The sequence below is a fragment of the Protopterus annectens genome, chromosome 15.part0 (genome assembly GCF_019279795.1).
Source record: "Protopterus annectens isolate FY-2018-M chromosome 15.part0, PAN1.0, whole genome shotgun sequence".
Taxonomy (NCBI): domain Eukaryota; kingdom Metazoa; phylum Chordata; order Ceratodontiformes; family Protopteridae; genus Protopterus; species Protopterus annectens.
This window is the reverse complement of record NC_056749.1, coordinates 227,250,682-227,274,361: the sequence shown is the minus strand read 5'-3', so window position 1 is coordinate 227,274,361 and position 23,680 is coordinate 227,250,682. Positions and strand designations below refer to the sequence as shown.

General features: G+C 42.0%; 1 protein-coding gene across 1 annotated transcript in view; it reads right to left on the bottom strand.

Annotated features, from left to right (window-relative positions):
* Nucleotides 1-23,680, bottom strand: part of ATP7A (ATPase copper transporting alpha) — a 2,674,176-nt gene that overhangs the window by 2,478,203 nt on the left and 172,293 nt on the right. The window contains exon 2 of the mRNA XM_044057744.1: nt 13,764-13,904. Within this exon, the coding sequence (XP_043913679.1) occupies nt 13,764-13,883 (120 nt within the window). The 5' untranslated portion in view covers nt 13,884-13,904. The remainder of the gene's footprint in view (nt 1-13,763; nt 13,905-23,680) is intronic.

The following is a 23,680-nucleotide window of genomic DNA, read 5'->3' as shown; positions in this document are numbered from 1 at the left end:
AAATACACCATAATAGATTCCCCCAGCTAGCTAAAAGAGGGGTAAACACCCTAGGAATACCACAGAGGGGTAGAAGGGAGGGTAAACCTGACTGCAGATGCATACCTATCGGACATCTACATTTATGGTAGGTACAAAACTGTACTATGTCCTTCAAGGATGCATCTGCAGTCATAACATATGGGTAGAATACCATAGCTAATCTGGGGGAGGAGGCACTAAGAAAAGGATGGTGTAGTTAAGATCCCCTGCAGGACTGCAGTGGCAAAGCCTGCTCTGGATCTGGAGTACAAAGGTAGATTGTAATGTTTGGTAAATGTATGCACGGAGCTCCAAGTAGCAGCTTCTAAAATGTCCTTGGTAGCCACCCCTCGTAGGAAGGCTGTAGTGGTAGCCATGGCCCTTGTGGAATGAGGCCTGATGTTTGCAGGAACTGACTTTCCATGAAAGGAGTAACAAAATCAAATGCAATTTCCTATCCATTTTGAAATTGTCTGTTTGGAAATTGCTTTTCCTTGCACCCCAGCAGCATATGCTACCAATAGTTGGTCAGTTTTTCTGCTACTTTTAGTCCTGTCCAAGTAGTAGCGTAGTTGTCTGTGTATATCCAGGGTGAGCAGAAGTTTTTCCCCTCTATTCTGTGGATTTGGGAAGAACGTAGGCAAGTGAATAGCTTGGTTCAAGGATACCCTAGATACCACCTTTGGCATAAAAGTAGGATTAGTTCTTAGTGTAACTCTGTCCTGATGGAAGATAAGAAATGGATGTAATGCCATTAATGCTTGTAACTCAGATACTCTTCTTGCTGAAGTTATTGCCAGAAGGAATGCAGTTTTCCAAGACAGAAACTGGAGATCCGCTGATGCTGCTGGTTCAAAGGGAGGAAGTGTTAGTTTCTCCAATTATTATCTTACAATAACATCCCATTGTATATCATTACATTTGATGATTGTTCCAAAGATATAGAACACATTATTAAGAGAAATTGGGATTTCTTTGTCAACGACAAAATTGGGAGACAAATATTTTTTGGAATAATAAAATTTGTATATAAGAAGAGTCCTTCCTTTAAAAATATATTAGAAAATAAAAGAAATACTGGACAATATACAAGTGCAAGGAAAGGAAATTTTAGATGTGGAACATGTAGGACATGTAGTTATATTCATGAAACAGGTACTAACATTACGATTAATGAATGTAATATAAAAATATATGGACATTATAACTGTCAAACAATCAATATAGTATACATAGCCTTGTGTCAACAGTGTAAGGCGTTTTACGTGGGAAAAACGAAAAGAAAATTCAGAGAACGAATTAAAGAACATTTATTGGATATTCAGCATCAGAAAAATAGTAATGCTTTAGCAAGACACATTATGGAATATAAAGATCATACTTTTAAATTTATGGTTGTAACTCAAATTAAACAAGATTTACAAGGAAGGACTACCATATATCACTTGGATATGGAAGAATTAAAATGGCAAATATTACTTAATTCATGTATACCTCCGGGTATAAATGAATATATGACTATCATGCCAGTATTAAAATTAAATAGAATATATAATGCATGATATATTATGACAACTATATACAATGTATTATATTTACAATTCATACATATTAAAAACAAAGCAATAAGATCAAATTATTGGAATAAATTATGAACATATATATATTATGAAATTAATAATCAACAAGTTGCATTTTTTATATACATATAATAATACATATATATTAACTGTATTAAACTAGATATAAGCACATCAAATTCTCCATTGTAATATAGTATAGTCTACTGCTTATAATTATATATACTAGTAGTATACATATACATATATATTTCTATCATAATTTATACAATTCATATAATAGAATTCATGGTACATAAGTTATCCATACAGGAACATTTACAACATAAAGTTCTAATAAGTATCATTATGATGGTACATATATAGAACATTATTACCATATATAGGACATATATATCATTCATAATGATTTTTTGTAAATTTGGTAGAACAAGTATATACATATAATTTACAAATTGATTATTTGGATACTTTGAAAAGTTAATTTTAAGTATACAATGGTATAAATTAATTTGTTAAAGTGTAATGAGGTAGCAATGTATTAATATGTGTTGTATTTAAATGACAAAGTTTTAAACAATGCCATTTCCCTTTTAAGAATGTATGGCGGGAAATTAGGTTAATGATTGAATGATTATTGAATAATCAGCAATGTATAAAAGAGTGAGGTAAAATGAAAGACTGTATTCTGAAGAAGTTCGTAAGGACGAAACCTAGGTCAACAATAAAGCAGTGTTCGTGAAAAGGTGGTTACAGAGTCTTTCCTGAGGTTTTTTGGAGTTGGTTAGTACCTGCAAGTTTGGTTTGGTATCTGTTTGGCATCTGTTTCATCTCCTTATTGGCATCGGCCTCACCTTGCTTTTCACATCAAGGCTGTAGTGGTAGCCATGGCCCTTGTGGAATGAGGCCTGATGTTTGCAGGAACTGACTTTCCATGAAAGGAGTAACAAAATCAAATGCAATTTCCTATCCATTTTGAAATTGTCTGTTTGGAAATTGCTTTTCCTTGCACCCCAGCAGCATATGCTACCAATAGTTGGTCAGTTTTTCTGCTACTTTTAGTCCTGTCCAAGTAGTAGCGTAGTTGTCTGTGTATATCCAGGGTGTGCAGAAGTTTTTCCCCTCTATTCTGTGGATTTGGGAAGAACGTAGGCAAGTGAATAGCTTGGTTCAAGGATACCCTAGATACCACCTTTGGCATAAAAGTAGGATTAGTTCTTAGTGTAACTCTGTCCTGATGGAAGATAAGAAATGGATGTAATGCCATTAATGCTTGTAACTCAGATACTCTTCTTGCTGAAGTTATTGCCAGAAGGAATGCAGTTTTCCAAGACAGAAACTGGAGATCCGCTGATGCTGCTGGTTCAAAGGGAGGAAGTGTTAGTTTCTCCAAGACAAAGTTGAGATCCCAAGCAGGTAAAGGGGGTTTTCTTGGGGGTTTGATATTCTTGATCCCTCTCAGAAATTGCTTGAGTAGAGGGTGTGAGAAGATAGGTGGATCCAAATTGTATTCAGCTGAAATTGCTGAGGCATGAATCTTAATGGAAGAATAGGAAAGGCCATTGTGGAACAGTTCTGCTAAGTATTCCAGAATATGTGTCATGTCTGCCACTGTCACATCTAAGCCTTTTGATGTGTTCCAGATGAAAAATCTTTTCCATTTAGCTGAGTATGTCTTCCTTGTGGAAGGCCGGCGAGCTTCCATGATAATGTCCTTCACTGTCTGTGATAAAACATTTTGTTTTGGTTTTAAGGGATTTTCCAGGCAGTTAGCTGCAATGTTTTTAAGTTGGGATGCATGATCTTGAAATTGTTCTGCGTCAGAAGAAGAGGCCATAGGGGGAGAGGCCATGGTTTTGCCTGTGACATGCTCCTCAATAGTGGATACCAGTGTTGCCTTGGCCAGTCTGGAGCTATCAGAATCACTCTTGGCTGTTCCTCCCTGATCTTCAGTAGAACCTTGTACATTAAAGGGAGAGGTGGGAAGGCATATACGTTTAGAGCTTTCCAGCTGAAAGAGAGAGAGTCCACCCCTCCATGCTTGTGGGTCGTATGTCCTTGAGCAGAATGTCTTCAGTTGATGGTTGAGGGGGGATGCGAATAGATCTATCTCCGGCGTTCCCCATGCCTTTGTTATGAGTTGGAAGATGTCTGGGTGCAGCATCCACTCGTGTGCATCCATGGTAGTTCTGCTTAAGCTGTCTGCCAGTGTATTTTCCTTTCCTGGCACGAACTGGGACTGCAGTTGGATATTGAGTTTCAGGCATAGCTCCCATAGATTCATAGCCAGCCGGCATAGAGGGTAGGAGTGTGTGCCTCCCTGCTTGTTTATGTACCACATGACCGTGGTGTTGTCTGTCCTTATTAACAGGTGGCCTTGATGGAGGAAGGGTTTGAAAGCCTCGATTGCATGCATCACTGCCAGCATTTTCTTTTGGTTTATGTGCATGTGTGCATTTGTCCTCCATGTGTGCTCCCCATCCTCGGTCTGAAGCGTCCGTGGTGATGGTTTGTTTTGTTTTTGGTTTGTTGAAAGGCAATCCTCTGTTGGACTGGCAGGCCTGAGCCCACCACAGGAATTCCTTTTGAAGGCAAGGAATGATTGGTATCAAAGTTTCCAAACTGTGACTGTGTTGAGACCATACACTCCTTAGATACCATTGTAATTTTCTCATATGCAGCCTGGCCTGTGGTATCAGTATTATGCAGGATGCCATGTAACCCAGGGCCTGCAAGATTTTCCTTGCAGTAAGCTGAGCTTGTCTTGTCAGATTCATGAAGTAATCTGGAAGTTGTTTTTGTTTTTCTTCTGTGAGAAAGGCCATTTGGGTGGTTGTGTCTAGATCCGCACCCAGAAAGGTTATCCTTTGGGATGGAACCAGTCTTGATTTTTGGATGTTGACTGTGTATCCCAATGCCTGTAGTAGGCGGATGGCATAGGCCAAGTCTTTTATCAAATTTACCTTGTTGTCCGCTTGTATAAGGCAGTCGTCCAGATAAGGGTAGATTTGAATCCCCTGAAGTCTGCAGTGTGCAATTACTGATGCCATGCATTTCGTGAATACTCTGGGTGCAGTAGATAAGCCAAAGGGCAATGCTAAGAATTGATAATGCTCTGATCCTGCAAGAAATCTGAGGTGTCTTCTGCAGTTTGGTCGAATAGGGACGTGCAGGTATGCCTCCTTGAAATCTAGAGTCACCAGCCAAGACTCCTTGCCCAACATGGGAAGAAGTTGCTGTAGGGTCAGCATCTTGAATTTTGGCACAATGAGAAAAGTATTCAGTGCGGACAGGTCGAGAATAGGCCTCCATTGATTTTCTTTTCTTGGTACAAGGAATAGTCTGGAGTAAAATCCTTGGCCTTGTTCTGAAAGTGGTACTTTTTCCTATGGCTTTCATTTGAAGCAAGTTGTTGATCTGCTTTAAAGCCTCTGCCCTCTGATTTGGTGGTAGGTTTGGCATTCCGTTTCATTTTGGCAAAGTGTGGAAGTGGAACCTGTATCCTTTGTCTATTATTTGCAGTGTCCATGTGTCCCTTGTAATATAATGCCAATTTTTTGAGAATAAAGCAAGCGTTCCGCCCAAGGGTGCTTCCAGTAGAGCCCTGGTGGGCGGAATCAGAGTAAAGTCATTGAGCCTGTCCTGGTGTAGTAGTTGTTGCTGCTGCTGTTGCACTACCTCTCTGGTTGGCAGGTTGCCACTGACGGCCTCTGTAAGAGCCCCTAGATTGGCCTCTGCCTCTGGGGTGTCTGTTCCTGCCTCTCTGGGCTCTGTCCGAGTCTGGAAAGGACCAATTCTTAGTAGGCCAGTTTCTGCTAAATCTCGGTGGTTGTACTTGTAGGAAATCCTTAACTGTCTGCACAGATTTTGCCTTTTCTTCATACTTTTTTAAGACCTCCTGAGCAGAGGAGCCAAATAAATTTTGTTTCTCCATTGGAGCATCCAGGAGTTTAGTTTTAACATGGTCTGGCAAAGATTGTTCCTTCAGCCATGCATGCCTACGAATAACTGCCCCAGTCATAGCTGACCTAAATGAAGCCTCCAATGCATCATAACCACACTTTAAGAAATGATTACTAACCTGCTGTGAGTTGTGTACCAAATCCTGAAGGGATTTACGGTCAAGGGGCTCAGGAGAAGAAAGCTTCTTGTTCAGTTCATCTAACAAATACTCTTGGTACTGTATCATATGAAATTGACAATTTAGTGCCCTGACGGAAAGAGTTGCAGAAGTATATACCTTCTTTCCCCATCTCTCTAAAGCTCTAGACTCTCTTTCAGAAGGTAGAGGATTTTTGGCAGTGGCAGCCGCAACCCCTTTAGGGCCCAGAGTAATAGCTTCTGGGTCTGCAGAATGGGCTTTATACAGATGGAAATGAGAATCCGGGACCCTGTAGTATCTATCAGGTTTGGCAGGGGGAGAGTATCAGGGGCTGTACTGACATCATTGTACACATCATCAATTACATTCAAAACAGGAGGTATAGCTAAAGGCCTATGCTGAGGCAAATGTAAAAGGTCCTTAATCTTTTTCTAGAATCAGAGAATTCCTGACCTTGCCATTGAAAATGCTCTCTCATGGAGTGTAAAGTCTCACCAAAGGAAAACTCTTCAGGAGGGGAGGCCAAAGGGATAGATTCTTCAGCATCAGAATCCTCATAGGGCGAATAAGCCTCCTCCTGGTGGTCTGACAACTCAGAACCATCCGTGGACTCATCTGAAGAGTGTGGGTCAGAAGGCTCAGTCCTGGGCCTTTTGTCTGGTGGAGGGTGAGAGGCCCTGTCCGGGTGAGGTTGTGAACCTCTAATTAAAGAAATAAGGTCCTCTGCAAGGCTGAGGATCTGAGTACTAGAGGAAGGCCTCTGGGAGGTTGTCTTGGGAGGCAAAGCCTTAGAAAGTTTAGCAGCTTTAGCCCTGGAGAAGGCCTTAATGGACATGGAAGCAGGAGGCCTAGCTGCCCCACGTGCAGGAGTAGATATGTCCAAAGGAATGGTGTCGGACATATCCTGGACACTGGTTTCGGTAGGTAGCTCGGTAGCCGACTCAGCCGGGGCCTCCCGGGCCAAGGTGGTCGGTTGAGTGGATTTGGATGAAGGAATCTCCGAGGACTCGGTTTCGGCCGAAACAGAGACACTTGCGGTAGGCTTTACTGTGGTTTCAGCTGAAACCGCGGGCCACGAGTGTCGGTCCTTGTCCTTCCGTTTTTTCACCAAATGTGATGTCGGAGTCTCCGACGGCATTTTATATGCAAAACTAGCCCCAAAAAATTCCTCTGCAAACTCTGACCGATGTCTAAGAGTTCGTCGGTTGAAGGAAGCACAGGCTGAACAGGACGATACGTCGTGGTCTGGGCCTAAGCAAGGAAGGCAGTAGGAATGGAAATCCTTATGAGGTATTTGTTTCCCACAAGTTAAACAATAATTTACTTTATCTGACATCGGCTGAGGCAAGAAAGAGTCCCCAATGGGGTACTTAGCTTTTTCGAAGTCTTCGGTAGCTGAAATCACTGGATCTGACCGACCGGCACTTGCGAACAGTTTCTGCTTCGGGCACCGCACGGCAAGAAAGACTGAGGAAAATGGCGTTGGCTGATGCTTTTATACCCCAGACGCCCTGACGTCGGGGAAGGTGCGACATCAGCTGAGGCCAGACCCAGACTTTGGAATCCGGCCGACCGAAGGGCTGCCTGAGGCAGGACAACCCATATGTTATGACTGCAGATGCATCCTTGAAGGACATCCATAGTTCTCAGAGATTTTAGCATATACTGGAACACCTATTCCTCAGAATCTCAGACCACCCATGTAAATCTGCATGCGTTCACACAGATCATAGCCACCCCTACCAGGATAGGCAAACCTAATTATAAAGAAAGTATACTGGATTGGATACTTATCAATAGTCATCTCCAACTGTACATGTCTGGGACCCACCCTGAAGACCTAAGTGATCACTTTCTTACCTATATAATTAAGCATCATCCTCAGAACTCTAAGAACTTAAACCCTGCCAAATTCCAAGAGGAACTTAACTCAATGGTCAGTGCTAAAACACTGCCCTTAGAGAATCTGTTGTCTACTTTAATAACAAATTCCTTGCCATCCTAGATTCTCATGCTCCTGTTCGCTCCATTAGAACAAAAGCAAAAATTGCACTGTGGCTTTCTAAAGACTCCAAATTAAAAATCACCCGCAGAAACAAAGTATGGGCTTTATGGCGTACTACAAAAAGCCCCCCCCCCCCCCAAGATCAAATTAAATATCAGCAGCTAAGGAATGAGACTAGAAAATCCATTTTACTTGACAAAAAAAAAACCTGCTACTGCAATCTTCAACAAAAAAATTAAAACAACCTTCAGAAGTTTTGGGCAGGTATAAATAAACTATTACATCCAGGACAAACCACCACCCCCAACCCCCGCAGCCTCTATTTATAAACCACCTGAGGAAGTTTCAGACACCTTTAATAGTTTCTTCACTGAGGCTATCCAAGCCCTAGCTAGCCAACTACCTCCACGCTGTCCTGGCCCAGACTCCATCACCCCCGGTACCCAAATCTCCTTTAGCTTCCAACCGGTTGCTACATCACTTATCCATACCCTAATCAAAAAATTAAAACCAACTACACAATCAGCTGATCTACTCCCCGCTGACTGTCTACAAAAAGCCGCAGATGCCACAGCATAACCCATCTCCATACTAATCAATCGTACCACAGCAGAAGCCACAATCCCCTCCATCTAGAAAACGTCCCATGTGATACTACTCCACAAAGGTGGTAGCTCTACTGAACTATCTAATTTCAGCCCAATAGCTATATTGTCTCTACTGGCTAAAATCATGGAAAAATGTATTCATAGACAACTGCTACACCACCTAATTCAGAATAATCTTTTGGCAAACTCTCAGCATGGCTTTAGGCCTCACCACAGTACCACCTCAGCCCTCCTAGCCTTCTCTAATGCCATAAGCTATAACCATAACAATAATAAATGATCCTCTGCCCTCTTCTTGGATCTCTCCAAGGCTTTTGATAGGGTTGATCACCAGCTACTAATCCACACCCTGAAAACAATTTGCTTAGATACTAAAGCTCTTCAACAGTTCCAGTCTTATCCGAGTGGTAGATAGCAGGCTGTCCTATGGCAAAATAAACTATCTAACCTCCTACCTAATACCCTGGGAGTCCCCCGGGGTTCTATACTAGGACCTCTGCTGTTTTCCATCTTCATTAATGACCTTTACACAGTCATCCCTAATGCGAACTGTATTCAATATGCAGACGATTCCACTCTGATCTGCTCAGCTACATCCCAGTCAGATCTGTGGACATCAACCCAAGAAACATAGCTGAAAACTGGTTTTCTGATCGTCATCTGATCTTAAACCCCAATAAAACAAAGTTGCTACTATTCTTACCTACTCATAGGTCCACTGCATTTTCCTTTACCATAAAATCTAAAAATGGAACAATAATCTCCCCAGACACCTCTACGAAACTCCTAGGTGTTATCATAGATAATAATCTCAAATTTTTATGCATGTCAACCAAACTATCAAAACTATAAATAAAAAACTTGGGTCACTTTACAAAATTAAACCCTTCCTAACCCCACTAGCTAGAACTGCCATTGCACGCTGTCAACTACCTTGGAGCTTTTCCCCCTGGGCCTCTGCTAAAAATGGACATGTATACAGTCGGACTATCCCGGTCAACAAATGCAAAATAAAAATAAATAAATAAACAAACTGGTCTTGAGCAGTCTGATAGTCAGCCTTTTCTTCATTTTGACCTCTGATTTTTGCAGTTTTATCAGCATATCTGAATATGTGCTTAAAGCTTCTTCCATTTTTTCCAGGCTTTTGTTATTTGAGTTGATAAACTCCTTCAGTGTTTTGTTTATTTAAATTGGGTCAGAGCAGATTTGACTTGTATTTCCTCCTCCAAATTGCTGGAAGCCATATCTTACACTAAAGATGGTGCTTGAACTGACTTTTGCTTAACAACTGCAGGATTCTTCCCAGTCACTGTTTTTCTCTTCACCTTTTCTAGTTGATTTTCTTTTAGCCTCTCTTAGTTTCTTCCTTGCGGACATCCAGGCAATATACTTACTAACCAGTAACTGAATTTACTAAAACTAACAAGAGTTCCTGGCCCTTGTTTTTTCAGTTTCTTTTTTTTTTCACACCAGGAGAGCTGAAGTTGATCAGCTTGCAGCCATCTTGGAAAGTCCTTGCAAAACCCATGTTGGTCTATTAAAAAAAAAAAAGGGTATTATAGCATGTCTGTGTTCCAGTGTCTGTGTTTTCTATTCGTGGAGAAACATAATTTTTCTTTGATTTTTTTTCATCCATCATGGCAGACACCCTAACTCACTGTATGCTTTGGCAGTTGCATAACATCAAGATGAAAGAAGCATCTTGAGAGTGACTTCTTCTTAGTCTAGTGCAAAAAAATGATGATTATTCCCAAAGGCTTACTTATAAGAATCACGAGGAATACCTACAACTCCTTCTATACTGAGCAGCTCTGCAGACATACCTCCAAAAATGAGGAATTACATGACTCATGCAAATTTATTCAAAGAAGGAGATCTTACAGAAACAATACTGTAACACACATTCATTGATGGAAAGGATGTCTGCGGAGCCAGATCCTGTCTTTCTGCAAGAAATAAACATGAATTACAGTCCTCTGCCCCAACTCCTAGGAGGAATAATGAAAGGGAAGAACTACTTAAACCTAAGCATGTTGCTAAGAGTTATGCCAATCCACAGCAGGGTTGAGGGAGAAACAGAGGAGCTGTGCATAACAATTGAAATGTTTGCCAAATTATATTTTGAGTTGAACTGTTTTGTGAACATTGTGCAACAAAACTGGGCTGATGAAAATTAAATGCATATTGTTAATTTGTCATATGAAGTAAATCAGTGTACATGTTCTAGTTTATTAAAAGCTTCTACTTCTGTTCCTAAGATAATAACAAAATGTGTGGATTTTGAAATTTACATTTTTTAGGTTTATACAAAAGGTTGACAAAGTTACATTTTCCAGATAAACATTTACATGACAATAATGATGCTTGTTCTAGTGACAATCAGCTGTTATATTTATCTGTGTGGGACTATGAAAATAATGAGTTGTGGGATAATGAAACTGTGATTCAGAATGTAATAGATGGAAACAATCTCTTACAACACTGGAAACTTAACAGTAAGTTTACTCCACCATATTACAGATTTTCTATATGATGTTTTTAAAGGAAATGTTTGAAGTTTTTTTCCAATGGCACAGAAAGCAATCTAAGGAGCAATGGATGTCATAACAAATTTACAGCATAATAAGTATATAATAATTAGAACAGCAGATAAAGGTTCAAGTATAGTTATTATGAATGTTAAACAGTATGTTGTGTTATATTTTAGGTATGATGGATCAATACCACAAATTAAACTGCAATTCAACTGAACATTTTATGAAGAAGTTAAGGCACATATAAATAAAGGTATTAGGCTAAAATGTCTGTTAAAACGGCAGGTCAAATGGATGGTAATTTATAAACCTATAACAACAGTATTTTTTGTGCTGCCTAAAATTCATAAAAAGAAGATTAATCATCCAGGGAGACTTATAGTTTTAGGGATAGGAAGTTTTTTAGAACCCTAAGAGCAGTCATTAAATAATTTACTTTTTCCTTATGTTAAAAAAATTGGATTAATTTATTCTGGTTAGTTATAATAGGATAGAAAAAAATCTAACATTTTGAGTGGAAAAAATATTTTTATTGGTTGAGTTGTCGTATTATATGGTAGTATTCAACATGCTTTAGGTCAGGAGGCAATATACAGAGTATTAGGTGATACACCAAAGATTTCTTTTATTACTGAATTGCTGCAATTTGTGTTAATTCATACCTTTTTTCAGTTTTAACAAGTTTCTTTATACAGATACAAGGCACACCAACGGGGGCATGTTTTGCTCCAACATATGCAAATTTAGTAAAAGGAAGATCTGAAAAGGAATACATAAATACTTTTCCCATGAACGGTTTTAAAATTATTGCTCATTACAGAATTATTCACTCTCCAAGGGATCAAGAGAAGTATTAAGATCTGCGTATAATTTATAACAAAACAGATTTAAATTTATCTATGATATACAGGTTCAACAAATGCATTTCTTAGACATTATTTTATTTACTGCTTCAAGTAAAAAAATCTGCTCAAAAATGGGTAGAAATGAAACCGCATCTTTAAATATTTGTGTATGCTGAAAGTGATCATCCAAAGTTTGAGAAATTCTCTCCCTTATACACAAATTACAAGAGAAGTAAGACTGTGTACTAAGGAAGATTTAAAAATAGAGCTTAAATATATTATTAAAAGGCTTTCGAAAGGGGGATATATACAAAACAGTTAATGGATTCAAAATCAAAAAGTCTTAAGTAACAGTGATCATAATAACAGCAAATTTAGAAAGTTTAGACCATCAATTAAACAAAATTGAAACTCTACACCTGTATGTATTTTTTATACAGTTATATGACTTCTCAAATGGTTAATATACTAAGGAACTATTAGTCTATACTTTTAACGGATAAAAAATTGATAAAAGCTATTCCAGGTCTTCCACAATCGGCTTAAAGAAGGGAGAAAAGTATTGCACATAAAAGTTAATAACCTAGTGGCTATAATACATTAAGAATAATTCTAAATATAGAGGGCATATCCCATGCAATGTTTGTGAAGCCTATAAATATATGAAACCTGGGGAGATATGCAATTTGCAAGGAGAAAAGGTTATTTTGTTTATATATAAATCAAGTGGTTACTTGTAATTCTAGTGGTGTTATATATGTGATAACATATTCTTGTCCAGAAATGTTTACAGGAGAAACTAAACGGTCAGTTAAAACGAGAATTTAGAAAATAATGGGGATACAAGAAAAGATGTCAAGGCACTTTGCGAAACACCACCATACACGGTTAGATTTCAGATTCGTAGTACTAATGCAGCATCCATTACAATTTAGAAAATATTCAAAATGTTGGTTGCAGGAAAAAAAAAGTTTCTTTTATTTTATTATTTGAAAGCAACAGTCATGCAACCCTAAAAGGCAGAATGTGGATATTAACTGGTAGATGTTAATTTAAATAACATGTACATTAAATGGCTTAATTAATGTTTTTTATTGAGATGTTATACAAGTGGATTCAATGATATTGGTTATGCCCCACTGGGAGTCTGTGAAGTAAAGCCACCAGGGCCATTTCATGTGTGGCAATAAAGTGAGTTTTAAAATGGACAAGTGTATTTTAAATATACAATACAACATTTTTGCAGGAGGAGGGCTGTGCACACTTTAACTGCCACCCCCTACTGATGGATATTACTTACAAAGTTACACCAAAGTAGACTTAGAGATCATGGATACAAAACATTCCAGTGAACATTCAGTATGTGAGCAGCCAGACTGTGACCTGTTCAAGTAAAACCACTGCAGTACTGCACTTCACTTAATCAGCACTGAATAATGAATGTGACTGGCAAAATGTCTGTAATAAAGTTCAGTGTGACTATGTTTGGGCTTAGCATAACCACTTTCTGAAAAAATTCCAGTGTTTTATGTACAGTTATGCTTGTACAGTTGCAACCTTATGTGTCTAACAATCATTTATCCATTACACTTTAACAGGTGAAATGCATTTGCATTATTTTTCGGTTTTACCTGGAATGAAGCTGTTCTGGTGAGTGCAGCACAATTAGCCAGTTATCAAACTAACAAATAACAAATCTGAATAATCTGGAAGCACTTCCAATAACAAATTAGGAAGGCACAACACACAAGGTGCTCCTCAATCTTGTCAGGCAGTGATTTGATAATAAAAGCAAGGGAAGAATTCCATAAGTAAAAGAAGGGGTCCTTCAATTGTGAACTGCATAACTTTTTCACTGCAGCATCAATGGTGACCTCAATAAGTCCAAAATCTGAGCAGAAATACACATACACACACACATATATATAAGCAATTAATGGCAGATAAAAGAAATCTATAATGAACTCTGGAAGGGAAAAAATAATAAAAAACATCTTCTACAACCCACTGACATCATCTCATATTCTGACATCAGCCACAGACTGCTGTAAAAAAAAATACTTACTTTTATGCTGAGAACCCCCTTCACCTTTCCTATCTGTTGTTCAATGGACTGAACACAGGAATTACATGTCATACCCTCCACTGAAATGGTTATGGAGCTCAGCTCTCTCTTAACCTCCATCTTGCTCAATGCTCTGGGATACTGTCATAAAAAAAAACAAGAAGCAAATAATTACAAACTTTCAAAATCAGTTTTAAATATATACAAATGATTCACAACTTATTTTTCATCAAACTGATGCTAACAAACATTGCTGACACAAGTAAGCTCGCAGCATAACCGGCCACCATAAACCATGGCATTCCAACAAATTTTCCTAATTCTGTACTAAGGGACCAACTCAAATCATTTATAAAACTGTGAACAAAAATTGTGAGAAATCTGCAGAAATGGAAGTGTGTTTAGCCAAGGCAAAGGCAGTGTTGTTGGTTTTGAACCTGTAAACATGTTCACTCATTCACTCTCTGAGCCTTCTCTCAGTTTTCCAAATACAGAAAGCCTAATAAGAAGTTATGTCTTACCATAACGATCCATGTGAATTGTTCATCTCGCCTTTGTTCTTACACACGAGTTCGGAGCCGATCCTCGGCTCTGAGTCAGCCGCATCACTAGCTCGCATCTTCGAGAAAGCTCGAGGCACAGTAATATCCCATGATCCTCCAGTGCTAACCCTCAGATCTAGTTTGCTATACCAGAAGAATCCCTCTTAGAAATGTGTCTAAAACACTTATGAACAAATACTACAAATTGTCTGGAACCCTACTGCCAGGTAGAGGATAAAAGATGCCATTACTGATGTTAATAAAGTACAGTTTTGTACCTACCATAAATGTAGATGTCCGATAAGTATGCATCTGCAGTCATAACAAATGGGTTGTCCTGCCTCAGACAGCGCTTCAGTCGGCCGGATTCCAAAGTCTGGGTCTGGCCTCGGCTGATGTCGCACTTTCCCCGATGTCAGAGCGTCTGGGGTATAAAAGCATCAGCCGACGCCATTTTCCTCAGTTTTTCTTGCCCCAGATGCCAGGTGCTCTCTAGGAAGGCTAAATTTGGATAAATGCAAAAAATTTCCAAACATTTGCAAAATTATAAAAATATATACATGTATATACAAACAAATACACCATAATAGATTCCCCCAGCTAGCTAAAAGAGGGGTAAGTACCCCAGGAATACCACAGAGGGGTAGGAGGGAGGGTAACCCTGACTGCACATGCATACCTATCGGACATCTACATTTATGGTAGGTACAAAACTGTACTATGTCCTTCAAGGATGCATCTGCAGTCATAACAAATAGGTAGAATACCATAGCCAATCTGGGGGAGGAGGTACTAAGAAAAGGATGGTGTAGTTAAGATCCCCTGCAGGACTGCAGTAGCAAAACCTGCTCTGGATCTGGAGTATAAAGGTAGATTGTAATGTTTGGCAAAAGTATGCACGGAGCTCCAAGTAGCAGCTTCTAAAATGTCCTTGGTAGCCACCCCTCGTAGGAAGTCTGTAGTGGTGGCTGTGGCCCTTGTGGAATGAGGCCTGATGTTTTCAGGAACTGTCTTTCAATGAAAGGAGTAACAAAATCGAATGCAATTTCCTATCTATTTTGAAATTGTCTGTTTGGAAATTGCCTTTCCTTGCACCCCAGAAGCATATGCTACAAATAGTTGGTCAGTTTTTCTGCTAGTTTTAGTTCTGTCCAAGTAGTAGCGTAGTTGTCTGTGTATATCCAGGGTGTGCAGCAATTTCTCCCCTCTATTCTGTGGATTTGGGAAGAACGTAGGCAAGTGGATAGCTTGGTTCAAGGATACCCTAGATACCACCTTTGGCATAAAAGTAGGATTGGTTCTTAGTGAAACTCTGTCCTAATGGAAAATAAGAAATGGCTGCACTGCCATTAATGCTTGTAACTCAGATACTCTTCTTGCTGAAGTTATTGCCAGAAGGAATGCAGTTTTCCAAGACAGAAACTGTAGATCCGCTGATGCTGCTGGTTCAAAAGGAGGAAGTGTCAGTTTCTCCAGCACAAAGTTGAGATCCCAAGCAGGTAGAGGGGGTCTTCTTGGAGGTTTAATATTTTTAATCCCTCTCAAAAATTGTCTGAGGAGAGGATGTGAGAAGATAGGTGGATCCACATTGTATTCTGCTAAAACTGCTGAGGCATGAATCTTAATGGAAGAATAGGACAGGCCATTGTGGAACAATTCTGCTAAGTATTCCAGAATATGTGTTATGCTTGCCACTGCCACATCTGAGCCTTTTGATACGCTCCAAATGAGAAATCTTTTCCATTTAGCTGAGTATGTCCTCCTTGTGGAAGGCCGGCGAGCTTCCAAGATAATATCCCTCACTCTCTGTGATAAAACAGCTTGATTAGGATTTAAGGAATTTTCCAGGCAGTTAGCTGCAATGTTTTCAAGTTGGGATGCATGATCTTGAAATTGTTCTGCGTCAGAAGAAGAGGCCATAGGGGGAGAGGCTATGGTTTTGCTTGAGACATGCTTCTCAATAATGGATACCAGTGTTGCCTTGGCCAGTCTGGAGCTATCAGTATCACTCTTGGCTGTTCCTCCCTGATCTTCAGTAGAACCTTGTACATTAATGGGAGAGGTGGAAAGGCATATACGTTTAGAGCTTTCTAGCTGAAAGAGAGAGAGTCCACCCTCCAAGCTTGTGGGCGGTACGTCCTTGAGCAGAATGTCTTCAGTTGATGGTTGAGGGGGGAGGCGAACAGATCTATCTCCGGCATTCCCCATGCCTTTGCTATGAGTTGGAAGATGTGTGGGTGCAGCATCCATTCGTGTGCATCCATGGTAGTTCTGCTTAAGCTGTCTGTCAGTGTATTCTCTTTTCCTGGCACGAACTGGGCCTGTAGTTGGATATTGAGTTTCAGGCATAGTTCCCATAGATTCATAGCTAGCCGGCATAGGGGGTAAGAGTGTGTGCCTCCCTGCTTGTTTATGTACCACATGACCGTGGTGTTGTCTGTCCTTATTAACAGGTGTCCTTGTTGGAGGAAGGGTTTGAAAGCCTCGATTGCATGCATCACTGCCAGCATTTCCTTTTGGTTTATGTGCATGCTTAGCTGCCCTTGAGACCATAGGCCTTGGATACATTTGCCCTCCATGTGAGCTCCCCATCCTCGGTCTGAAGCGTCCGTGGTGATGGTTTGTCTTGTTTTTGGTTTGTTGAAAGGCAACCCTCTGTTGGACTGGCAGGCCTGAGCCCACCACAGAAATTCCTTTTGAAGGCAAGGAATGGTTGGTATCAGGGTTTCTAAACTGTGACTATGTTGAGACCATACACACCTTAGGTACCATTGTAATTTTCTCAAATGCAGCCTGGCCTGTGGAATCAGAATTATGCAGGATGCCATGTAACCCAGGGCCTGCAGGATTTTCCTTGCAGTAAGCTGAGTTTGTCTTGTCAGAATCATGAAGTAATCTGGAAGTTGTTTTTGTTTTTCTTCTGTGAGAAAGGCCATTTGGGTGGTTGTGTCCAGATCTGCACCCAAAAAGGTTATCCTTTGGGATGGCACAAGTCTTGACTTTTGGATGTTGACTGTGTAACCCAAGGCCTGTAGCAGGTGGATGGCATAGGCCAAGTCCTTTGTCAAATTTCCCTTGTTGTCCGCTTGTATTAGGCAGTCGTCCAGATATGGGTAGATTTGAATCCCCTGAAGTCTGCAGTGCGCAATTACTGATGCCAGGCATTTCGTGAATACTCTGGGCGCAGTAGATAAGCCAAAGGGCAATGCTGAGAATTGATAATGCTCTGATCCTGCAAGAAATCTGAGGTGTCTTCTGCAACTTGGTCGAATAGGGACGTGCAGGTATGCCTCCTTGAGATCTAGAGTCACCAGCCAGGACTCCTTGCCCAACATGGGAAGAAGTGGCTGTAGGGTCAGCATCTTGAATTTTGGCACAATGAGGTAAGTATTCAGTGCGGACAGGTCGAGAATAGGCCTCCATTGATTTTTTTTTTCTTGGTACAAGGAATAGTCTGGAGTAAAATCCTTGGCCTTGTTCTGAAAGTGGTACCTTTTCTATAGCTTTCATCTGAAGCAAATTGTTGATCTGCCTTAGAGCCTCTGCTCTCTGACTTGGTGGAAGGTTTGGCATTCCATTTCTTTTTGGCAAAGTGTGGAAGTGGAACCTGTATCCTTTGTCTATTATTTGCAGTGTCCATGTGTCCCTTGTAATGTAATGCCAGTTTTTTGAGAATAAAGCCAGCTTTCCGCCCAAGGGTGCTTCCAGTTGATCCCTGGAAGGCGGAATCAGAGTAAAGTCATTGAGCCTGTCCTGGTGTAGTAGTTGTTGTTGCTGCTGTTGCACTACTCCTCTGGTTGGCAGGCTGCCACTGACAGCCTCTGTAGGAGCCCTTCGATTGGCCTCTGCCTCTAGGGCGTCTGTTCCTGCCTCTCTGGCCTCTGTCCGAGTCTGGAAAGGACCAATTCTTAGTAGGCCAGTTTCTGCTGAATCTCGGTGGTTGTACTTGCAGGAAATCCTTAACTGTTTGCACAGATTTTGCCTTTTCTTCAACCTTTTTAAAGATCTCCTGAGCAGAGGAGCCAAATAAATTTCGTTTCTCCATTGGAGCATCCAGGAGTTTAGCTTTAACATGGTCTGGCAAAGATTGTTCCTTCAGCCAGGCATGCCTACGAATAACTGTCCCAGTCATAACTGACCGAAATGAAGCCTCCAATGCATCATAGCCACATTTCAAGAAATGATTACTAACCTGTTGTGAGCTGTGTACCAAATCCTGAAGAGATTTATGGTCAAGGGGTTCAGGAGAAGAAAGTTTCTTATTCAGCTCATCTAACAAATACTCTTGGTACTGTATCATATGAAATTGACAATTTAATGCCCTGACAGAAAGAGTTGCAGAAGTATATACCTTCTTTCCCCATCTCTCTAAAGCTCTAGACTCTCTTTCAGAGGGTAGAGGATTTTTGGCAGTGGCTGCCGCAACCCCTTTAGGGCCCTGAGAAATAGTTTCTGGGTCTGCAGAATGGGCTTTATACAGATGGAAATGAGAATCCGGGACCCTATAGTATCTATCAGGTTTGGCAGGAGCCGGAGGAAGAGTGTCAGGGTCTGTACTGACATCATTGTACACATCATCAATTACATTCAAAACAGGAGGTATAGCTAAGGGCCTATGTTGAGGCAAATGCAAAAAGGTCCTTAATCTTTTTCTAGAATCAGAGAAATCCTGACCCTGCCATTGAAAATGCTCTCTCATGGAGTGTAGAGTCTCACCAAAGGAAAACTCCTCAGGAGGGGAGGCCGAAGGGATAGATTCCTCAGCATCTGAATCCTCATAAGGCGAATAAGCCTCCTCCTGGTGGTCTGACAACTCAGATCCATCCGTGCACTCATCTGAAGAGTGTGGGTCAGAGGGATCAGTCCTGGGCCTTCTGTCCAGTGGAGGGTGAGAGGCCCTGTCTGGGTGAGGTTGTGAACCTCTAATTAAAGAAATAAGGTCCTCTGCAAGGCTGAGGATCTGAGAACTAGAAGTAGGCCTCTGGGAGGTAGTCTTGTGAGGCAAAGCTTTAGAAAGTTTAGCAGCTTTAGCCCTAGAAAAGGCCTTAATGGACATGGAAGCAGGGGGCCTAGGTGCCCCACGTGCAGGAGTAGATATGTCCAAAGGAATGGTGTCAGACATTTCCTGGACACTGGTTTCGGTAGGTAGCTCGGTAGCCGACTCAGCCGGGGCCTCCCGGGCCGCGGTGGTCGGTTGAATGGATTCGGAAGTAGGAATTTCCGAGGACTCGGTTTCGGCCGAAACCGAGGCACTCGCGGTAGGCCTTACCGTGGTTTCAGCCGAAACCACGGGCTGCGAGTGTCGGTCCTTGTCCTTCCGTTTTTTAACCAAATGCGAAGTCGGAGTCTCCGACGGCATTTTATATGCAAAACTGCTCTGCAAACTCCGACCAACGCCTAACAGTTCGTCGGTTGAAGGAAGCACAGGCAGTGCAGGCCGATACGTCGTGGTCTGGGCCTAAGCAAGGAAGGCAGTAGGAATGGAAATCCTTATGAGGTATTTGTTTCCCACAAGTTAAACAATTATTTATTTTGCCTGACATCGGCTGAGGCAAGAAAGAGTCCCCAACGGGGTACTTAGCTTTTTTCGAAGTCTTTGGTAGCTGAATTCACTGGATCTGACCGACCGGCACTTGCGAACAGCTTCTGCTTCGGGCACCGCGCGTCAAGAAAGACTGAGGAAAATGGCGTCGGCTGATGCTTTTATACCCCAGACGCTCTGACGTCGGGGAAAGTGCGACATCAGCCGAGGCCAGACCCAGACTTTGGAATCCGGCCGACCGAAGGGCTGCCTGAGGCAGGACAACCCATTTGTTATGACTGCAGATGCATCCTTGAAGGACATCATGCCAACCATACCTAGAAAAGGCTGAAAAGGAATCTAATTGAAAACCGTTCTCCCAGACCGTAGGACGGGGGATGGAGGGGGGGATGTAAGAACAAAGGCGAGATGAACAATTCACATGGATCGTTATGGTAAGACATGACTTCTTAATGTGAAATTGTTCAATCTCGCCGTTTGTTCTTACACACTGGTAGCGTCCCTAGCTCCTTTTTCCCGGGTGGCTCAAAGGAGAACATTCCTGGGTACAGTGGAACCAAACGTCGCCCTGTCCCTGGAGCTCTTGTCTAGCTTGTAGTGGGCGATAAAGGTATGTGGTTTTGCCCAAGTTGCCGCTGCACAAATGGTATCTAAAGGCAAACGAGCGGTATGGGCTGAAGAGGTAGCAATCGCCCATGTAGAATGAGCTCTGGGTTTGAAAGGGAGTTGCTGTTTGGATTCAGCACATACGAAATTTATGCAATCTGAGAGCCATTTGGATAAGGTAACCTTCGTTACTGCCTGCCCTTTTCTTTGGTCAGCATATGAGACAAATAGTTGATCTAACTTTCTGTACTCTTTTGTCCTATGTAAGTAAAATCTTAGCTGTCTGTGAACGTCCAACTTGTGCAATGTGTATTCCAGCTTATTGGAATGATTTTTAAAGAAGGTAGGCAGTTCAATAGATTGATTGATGTTCTGAATCAAACAAACCTTCGGAAGGAAGGATGGATTGGTGCGCAAGGTTACTCTATCCGGATGAAAAATCATGTACGGGGGTCGGATAGATAGAGCCTGTAACTCTGAAACTCTTCTGGCGGAAGTGATGGCAACCAGGAAAAGTGTTTTCCATGAAAGCAATTTTAACGGAGTTGTGGTTGCTGGTTCAAAAGGAGGCAACATGAGTTGTGACAGCATGAGATTAAGATTCCAAGGTGCTATTGGATTACGAAAAGGGGGATGGAGATAAAAAGTACCTTTCATGAAGGCTTTACAAAGCCTGTGGGACATAAGAGAACCATCCTTACGGCCAATATGAAAATTGGATATAGCGGCCAGTTGAACCCTTATAGTGGATGTTGATGCTCCTTCTTGAAAAAGTGAGGTAAGGAAATCTAGTATCTTGTGTACTGGGGCCCCGAATGGATCTATACCTTGTTTGGAGGCCCAGTGCACAAAACAGTTCCATTTACTGATGTACAATTTTCTTGTAGATGGTTTGTGAGAAGATACAATAATTTGTTGTACTGCAGGAGATAGTAACTCCGACCTGGCTAAGATGGGAAGCGGAGCAGCCAAGCTGTCAGTTTGAGGGACTTGAGGAAGGTGTGAGGAACTCCCGACGAATGTGTCAACAGATCTGGCTCCGGGTCCAGTATCCATGGTTCCTCCACTTGATGGGATTGAAGGAAAGGAAACCAGATTTGTCGAGGCCAGACTGGGGCTATCAGTATTATGGTCCTGTCCAGACATTTGGCTTTCTGCAAAAGCCTGGAAATTAGTGGAACAGGAGGAAAAGCGTAAAGGAGATCCGGGGGCCAATCGTATACCAATGCGTCCCTGGGGACACCCGCTGGGGGGAGTAACAGGGCAAAGTAGCTTCTGCATTTGGCATTCAAAGGGGATGCAAACAGGTCGCAGCAAGGCTGGCCCCATCTGCGGAAGATCTCTTCCGCCACTTGAGGTTTGAGGGACCACTCGTGAGGGAACAGAATGGCTCTGCTCAACCTGTCCGCAATTACGTTGGAAGTCCCCGGGATGTGCGTTGCTATCAGAAAGCGTCCAGTGGACTTTGCCCATTGCCAAGTTCTGAGGGCGCCTCTGCATAACGGGTAAGATCTGGTTCCCCCTTGCTTGTTTATGTACCAGACCACTGACGTTGTCTGTCTGAACTGTCACTGTTCCCCGAGGTAAGGACTTGTGAAAGTGTTGCAATGCTAGAAACACTGCCCTCAGCTCTAGAACATTGATGTGCAGATTGTACTCCAAGTTGGACCATTGACCTTGGACTGTTTGTCCCTGAAAGAATCCCCCCCACCCTATCAGGGAAGCGTCCGTGGTTAGAGTTGCTATCGGACTGGGTAATACAAAGGGTCATCCTAGTGTTAGCTCTTGACTGTGTATCCACCACAAGTGATCCTTCTTGCAATAATTCGTGATCAAGATTTCGTGAGACAGTGGAAGTTGTAGATACGACCACTGGGCGAAAAGCATCCATTGAAGGATCCTCATGTGCATCCTGCCTAAAGGAACTACAAGAAGGGATGCTGCCAGCCTAGCACTCTTAATACTTGTCGTGCAGGGACTCTGTTGTTGTGAAGAAGGAGCAAAATTTGATGCCTGAGGTCTGATACTCTTGATGGGGGGAGAGTAACTTGAGCCAGGGAAGTGTCTAGCTGTGCTCCTATAAATAAGATACGCTGTGACAGCGATAAGACAGATTTTCCAAAATTCACCGTTATGCCTAGTGAAGAGCAAAGACCGACTGTGTAGTCCCTGGCTTGTAGAAGACGACACTTGGTAGTGGCGGAAAGGAGCCAGTCGTCTAGATAAGGAAACACCCAGAATCCCTTTAGTCTCAAGTGAGACGCTACTACTGCCATGCACTTGGTGAACACCCTGAGGGCTGAGGTGAGACCAAAGGGCAGAGCGCGAAACTGGAAATGACTGGCTCCCAGCCGGAATCGCAAGTGATCTCTGGACGCTCTGGCCATTTTGATATGGTAGTACGCGTCTTTGAGATCTATAGAGCACATCGAGTCGCCCTTTTGCCAAAAAGGGAGGATTGACTGAAGCGTGACCATCCGGAACTTTTACTTTTTTACAAAGGTATTTAACTTGCTGAGGTCTAAAATTGGCCTACAGTCCCCTGTTTTCTTTGGAACTAAAAAGAACCCTGAGTAAGTTCCGGATCCTATTTGGTCCGCTGGGACTGGTTGGATGACTCTGTTTTCGAGCAACCTTCCTATCTCTATGGTTGCTTGGTCTCGCAGACTGGGTGGAATATCTGGGAGTTTTTTGGAGTTTGGTGGTATTTTTATGAAGGGGATGTTGTAGCCTCTGGTAACTATGCTTTTTACCCAGTAATCTGATGTAAGATTTAGCCAGGCCTCTGGGTATAAAGCCAAGCGACCCCCAACTGCCTCCAGAGTAGGACAGCCGGGCTTGCACTCAGGTGTGCTTAAAGGGTTTTCCAGAGAAGGTCTCTCTCTGTCACCCTGATTTTGCGGACCCCCTCTGCCGGCTGGGCGGCGTCTTCCGTTTCTTCCCCCTCCTCTGCCTCTGGAGGGGGCGTCACTTTGGGTGTGTTGAAAAGATCCCAGAGTCTTTCCTCCTCATTGCCCTTTAGGGTAGGGTCTAGATGGAAAGGAAAAACAGACCCCTACGGCAGACAGGGTCTTCCCTTCTTGTTCACACCTCGTGAGAGTCTCCTTTACTTTGGGCCCAAACAGGGAGGCACCATCAAAGGGGGCATTGGAAAAAGGAAGACTTAAAGGCTTCCGCAAAGGAGCATAAGCGCAACCAGAATTGTCTTCTCAGGGCAATCGCTGAAG